Here is a 6,714-nt window from a genome sequence, read left to right as displayed (position 1 = left end):
TCCCATCGGTATGAAAAAAACCCAACTTTGATTGATAAGTGCCTGAAACAGTTTTACTAAAATGAATGGGGGAAATATACATAATATACTTATCATACTCTATTTTATATAAGAATATTGCCATTTGTAGTGAAATCAAGTTAGAGGAGTAGAACATGCAATCTATTGTGTATTCTGCAGTTCTTTTTTTCTAAGTGGACCTCTTCTAGAAATAGTAAAAAGTCTGTATGCAGGCAAAGAAGGGATAGATGGAAAGAAGGAAGGAAGGAAGGGATTTTAGTATATTTTTATTATAGTCAGTGCCTCACATTGGAAGGAAGAAAGATTCTATACATTATTTTATTTTGGTTTAGTTCTATATTGGAAATAGTTTATGTTTATTAATGTACAGAAAATATACACTCTTGCTACATAAACAGTATTCCAAAAAATGGCAAATACAAGGTTCATATTATGTCTATCATCAAACAATAATACTGTATATAAAGAAGACTGCTTCTTTAAAATGCCCTAATCATTTTTTGAACTGGAGTTCACGATGTAGGAAAAATGTACAAATCCTAGGACAGCCATAAACAGGAAGTTTGTGAAATTAGAATCGACTGTGATAGAAAGTGATGAAGGAGACCATGTCATCTAGTGCAGGGCTTTTCAACCGGTGGTACGTGTACCACTAGTGGTACGTTGGCACCTGGCAGGTGGTACTCATACGACAGGTTGAACAGCACTGTAAAAAAATGTAAAAAAAGTATAAAAGTGGATGAGGTGAAGTGGCAGCAGTGCCGCACAGGCTTGTGGGAAAGTCAGCTGGAACTGCACATTGCCTGGGTCCTACCGAGAGCCCAGGATCAAAGCGTGCCGCTCCAGTTGATTGGGGGCGGCCTTGGGGGCGACAGGCAGCCTCACACATTCTTCGGGTGGAGATTCAACTGGAAGCTGTGCGACACATTGCTTGGGTCCTGCTGAGAGCCCAGGATCAGCGCATGCAGCTCCAGCTGATTGGAGGTGGCAGGCGGCCTCACCCAATGTTCAGGTAGAGATTCAGCTGGAGCTGCGTGAGGCATTGCCTGCCTGGGTCCTGCGGAGAGCCCAGGATCAGCGCGTGCAGCTCCAGCTGATTGGGGGTGGCTGGCAGCATTGAGCAGTCTTCAGGCAGAGATTCAGCTGGAGCTGCGAGAGGCATTGCCTGGGTCCTGCTGAAGGGGAGAGAAGAGATTATATTAAAGGGGGTGGGAGAAGAGATGATATTAAAGGGGGTGGGGGAAGAGATGATATTAAAGGGGGTGAGGGAAGAGATGATATTAAAGGGGGTGAGAGAGGACTACCTGTACTTTATCACTTTTTTCCATGGTTTTTTTTTTTGGTCATCAAGTTTTTGACACCTTGCTAGGTGACTGGTGGTACTTGAATATTGCCGTATTCTAAAAGTGGTACAATCGGTGCAAAGGTTGAAAAGCCCTGATCTAGTGTACTAAATGTTTCATGTGAATGTGAGAAAACAGATTGGGGAATTTATAATTTGATATCTCTATCCTGGCATTCTCCAGATACTGTGGGGCTGCAACTTTTTAGAATTTCCAGACAAATTACTAAAAACTGATATATCAGAATGAAAGATACAACATAATTTTGCTATATGAGTAAATATTGAAATATAGGAAGCTGTGATATGTTATAAGCTTTATCATGGGTAGATGAAGATACTTTTTTGTGTTGTTAGTACATTAGTGGCAAATTAGAGAAACACATATATGTTTTAAGAATTTCTTTCAAGGCAAATGATTTTTATATGTATTACTTTCCCTCTTCACACACCAATATGTGAAGAATAAGGAAGGCTACTTTAAGGCAGACATTTTAGCAACAATTTTCTCTGCCTTGACAAATGTGTTCTCAATTTGGAATAGGATTGGCAATCTGAATGACTGTCAAACTACTATCAGATATTTGCAGTAATCACCCAGCCATTTCAATCTTCTTTAATATTATATAGTAAAATAAAAAAAAAATTACCCGAGATAAATTCATGTCAATTCTTTGTGACTGATTAGCATCGTCATAGTAATTGACACAATGAGAAGTGCTCTTAAAAGTCTATTAGAGTTCTTGGATTGCTGAAAAATCAAAGCTTTAATCTCAACTCTTTTGAACACTTTATAAATAATGTGAACAAATTAAAAATTAAGTCTGAAAAATGATACTAAATGATTCTTTAGAAGTAAGGGAGAGTAAATGGCTGTGAAAGTAAATGGAAATGGTAACTTTCCACTTGGAGAAAAATATATCCTGATATTTTTCAATTTGCAAAGAAAAGGATAATATGGTTATTTTAATTCTAATAACATTGGAATTGTCAAGAAATGTTTTCTGTTGGTTTTCAGCAGATATTTGTGTTGGTTTGCCATTTTTTGAAGAAGAAATATTGCCAGATTGTACTTGCCAAATAATATTGCCAGTGGAAATTTACAATTCTCAGTCATGTAATTTCAAAGCATTACTACTCGGCAGTTACAAATTAGATCTGATCAGTTTCCTGTTATATACTTCAGGTGTTAATTTATTTAGTAATGTTAAAATATCACCAATTATTGCTGTTTTGAGTTAGCACTGTATTTTTTATCAATATGCTTATTTCTCATTTCATTGTTAGACATAGTATTTTTAGTATTTCACACTCATTTAGCTCCATCTTTTACTCTTTCTCTCATGTACGTAAACAAATTTACTGAAAATAACATGCTTGATAAGATGGGCTCTAATCCATGAAAATATATGCCATTAAGAAGCTCATTTTGTTCAGATTTGTAATAAGCAGAGATAATTGCCCTGAATTTCAATTTTATTCTTTGGGTGAATTTTTCAGAAAAAAATATTTTCTGGTATTCCAAACCAAGAGGAACAGTCCATATACAGAAGAAGTCTTCTCATTACATGCCTGTGCAAATCACTCCTTTGTAGTTGCACTATTTTGCACAAAGTTTCCTGACACAGATCAAATAGCCCAAAACCTCTTCTGACAGCCATTGAAAGAACAGAAGATATTTCAGCAGCTGCAAAACCCAAGGGAAAAAAGCTAATGGAATTGTCCCTTGAAGCTCCAAGTGATAAAACTCTTCATAAAGGAAAATTAAATCAGTTATATACCTTAATGTGGAAAAAATGTTATCCAGCTGCTTCACACTCTCCTAGTTATCACTTGCTCCTTTCTTAAAGTTATGCTAGTTCCAGGCTTCATTGGGAAAAAAAATCACTGACGTATAACAGTACATATATGGGAGATATACATGTAACATAAAATCAGTCTACATCATGGGTGTCAAACTCGATCGTATCACGTGATGTATCGTGATGTATCGTGATGTTATTTGCCTTTGCAGAGCCGGGGTGGGCATGGCCTGCGTATGACATATCTGGCCCATGGGCTGCCAGTTTTACACCCCTGGTCTACATAATAATTATGCCATGGGGAATTGACATCATATATGCAATTTCTGCTCGTTCAGTTTCCTTGGGAACTGAGGTGTAGATCCATATGAAGTATAGCAATGAGATGGTTCAATCTTATGTCTGCAGTTCAAGATTTTCTTATATTATACAAACATTCTTCATGGAACAATAGTTTGTGATATCACTCATTTACAGCTTCACCCATTTATGTATGACATTTATTGGATTAATAAGTTATATGTCACCAAGGGTTTTTTGTTTGTTTGTTTTCTGAGTTCTGTGTGAGATTGTTCACTGAGAAATGGAAGACAGCAGTGTTTCTCAAATCTTGGCAACTTTTAGATGTGTGGACTTCAATTCCCAGAATTCCCCAGCCAGCATGCTGGGAGTTGAAGTTCACACATCTGAAAGTTGCCAAGTTGAGTAACAATGGAAATCAATATTTAGTCAGGGGTCAAATGACAGAGATGGTTTAATCAGTATAGTACATCAACTGAAGTGTTTTGCTCTCAACCGACATATTCTGGAGATCATTAAAAATAACACTTTAATCTTTTGTAAGAGGGGCATGCCTTTATTCCTGACAATGCCTGGATAAGATCCTGCTATTTTCTTGGCAAGATTTCAGAAGTGATTTGCTGTGGTTTGCCATGGACTAGGGCTGAGTGAGATGTTGACCCAAGGCCACCCAGCTGGCTTTGTGCCTCATGCAGGACTAAAACTCAAGGTCTACCTGTTTTCACTTCAGCAAACTGTCTTAGGCATATATTTTTATCCAATGTCTGGAGTCTGAATAAAAGTTGCTGAAGCTATACCCTAACAATACAATGTTACTTTTTTGCCCAGAAATTATTTAGTTCTGTATCTGCTCTAGTTTTAACTCTGAATGGAGTGGGGTTTTCCGAAAGGAACAAGAGCATAATTTCCAAGTCATAATAGAACCACAACTATTGCTATATTTGCCAATTGTGGCCAGCAGGTACCTTTGCCAACCTAGGATGGTGTACCAGTTGCAGCCCTATCTTGAGTAGGAGACTCTGGCAACTATAACTCATGCCCTTATCATCCTACAGCAGGGTTTGGCAACTATGGCCCTTTATGACTTGTGGACATCAACTCCCAGAATTCCTGAGCCAGTCATGTTGGCTCAGGAATTCTGGGAGTTGAAGTCCACAGGTCATAAAGGGACCTTAGTTGCCCACCCCTGTCCTAAACATATTACTTGTATCAGTGCTTTTTTTCTAAAAAAAAAAAAAAAAGGTGTCGGAACTCACACACATCATACAACCCGCCTTGCCTACCCTACAAGGTTCCATCCAAAAAAGGTGCCGGAACTCCGTTCTGGTCGTTCTATGAGAAAAAAAGCCCTGACCTGTATAGCTTAAATCTCTTTGATATTGACTTGCCCTTTAGAACTGCTTATGAAAGAATCTTAATTCTTCTGGGTAATAACCTTGCATCTCTTTGAAAAATATAAATTGTTTTCCCTTCTCCATTTTTCTTTTCCATCCTAAGCATTTTGCATTTTTCAATATATCCTTATAGGGCTTTTCATATTAGCAGATTTATGTATTAGATTACAAGTCTGTCTGACTCCAAAGACTTTGGATGGCTTACAATTTCAACATCAAAGAATACATTTAAAAAATGAACACTTAGAGCCCCTTAACAAGCCAAAAGCAAATTGCCAGGTATTCCACAAGCAATTCCACCTAATCCTGGACCTGAGAACAGACTTACCATTTGAAAAGCAGGCTCTTTCTCCCTCGCACCCCCGTCTCTCTTGGGGGCTGTTGTTCCAGAGGGCAGGTTCATGGCTCTCAGAGGATTTTCATGATCTGAAAAAATATGATTGTATTAAGGCAGGCTCAGATGAATTTGATATATTTTTGTAGCCCTATCACATTGCTGATTCATGTTCACTTTATGGTCAACAATTTATGACTGGATTGCACAGTAAAATAACTTAGTAGCTAACCATGTTGTCCTTTGAAGTCTTGGGCTTCTCACTGTAATCTTGGTCCAGAAAGAAGAATATCTTTATGAATGTCTGACTGAAAGTTAACTTTGAAGAAGTCTTCCATCGGTAGCAAGTAATCCAAACTTAGTTTCTCATAGAGAGGGCTTTATGTTATTGTCTGTTTTCAGGGTCAGGGTGAAGTAATGATAGAGCAATTGCTTTGAAGTCCATGCAGAATGTCATTTAAATTCTATCAATTATTATTTTTTCCTTTATATAGAAATAGAGAAAGGTGGCTGTGGTGATCCTGGAGTTCCATCTTATGGGAAGAGGACTGGGAATAGTTTCCTTCACGGAGATTCCCTTACTTTTGAATGTCAGGCAGCATTTGAACTTGTGGGAGAGAGAATGATCACATGTCAGCAGAACAATCAGTGGTCTGGCAATAAACCCAGTTGTGTTTGTAAGTCCTCATCTGTTTTCTTATCACTATATTGATCTCTGTCTGTAATTTACAGTCATTTGCAGCAACGCTTGGAATATCCCCTTCACCTGGAATGCTGGCTTTTGGGATATACTCATTTACTCTACTATTTAACTATTCATGTTCTTTTCTCCTTTTACAAATAGAGTTTGCTTTAATTAAAATAGCTTCTTAAATAAAATATGTGAGAATAAACTTGCCCTTTAAGTAGGAGAGGAGAAAAAATAATTAGGTTTGCATTGTAATTAAAGCTTGCCTGCACTGTATTGTATTTCAAACCACAATCCAATTACGTAGAGATATTTGGATGTATTTCAGTTGTGTCATATTGTTTCACATTAAAAAAAACCTCTACAAGTTAATCTTAATACACAAACGATCATCCTTATCTATAAGACATCTAAAAGTTTACTAAGAGAGGATTATATTCCATAATGGCTTTATTTCAAATTTAATGAAGTTGCATACATTATCGTTTGAGAAATCACATTACATAATGCAGACCATAAGATAAAAATGAGTTGACTGTAATGTGTTTTTCATAATCAAATTGTTGCTATTCACATTAACTTTGGGTGCTATTAGATGGTAACTTGTGCTTTCTCACAGAGTTATCAATTGCTACTGTACTTGATTACCATGTTCAATGACAGTTGCAGCATGACTAAGAAAACATGGAAAGACAGCTTTCACTCTCCTGCCTATACAGTATTTTAAACTTCTTGAATGTCCCTGATTGTTAGGATTTTTTCTTATACCGTTTGAGATATAATTGATCACTTGCCCTCAGATCCTATGAACGCTGTAGCTATTTGTCACAAGA

The 6,714-nt window shown here is 37.1% G+C and overlaps 1 protein-coding gene across 1 annotated transcript in view; it reads left to right on the top strand.

Moving 5' to 3' along the window:
* Window positions 1-6,714, top strand: part of LOC107284570 (CUB and sushi domain-containing protein 1) — a 478,687-nt gene that overhangs the window by 261,652 nt on the left and 210,321 nt on the right. The window contains exon 10 of the mRNA XM_029283474.1: window positions 5,688-5,870. Within this exon, the coding sequence (XP_029139307.1) occupies window positions 5,688-5,870 (183 nt within the window). The remainder of the gene's footprint in view (window positions 1-5,687; window positions 5,871-6,714) is intronic.

This window comes from Protobothrops mucrosquamatus, unplaced genomic scaffold (genome assembly GCF_001527695.2).
Source record: "Protobothrops mucrosquamatus isolate PMUCROS unplaced genomic scaffold, P.Mucros_1.0 scaffold103, whole genome shotgun sequence".
Classification (NCBI taxonomy): domain Eukaryota; kingdom Metazoa; phylum Chordata; class Lepidosauria; order Squamata; family Viperidae; genus Protobothrops; species Protobothrops mucrosquamatus.
This window is presented reverse-complemented; position numbering and strand designations above follow the sequence as displayed.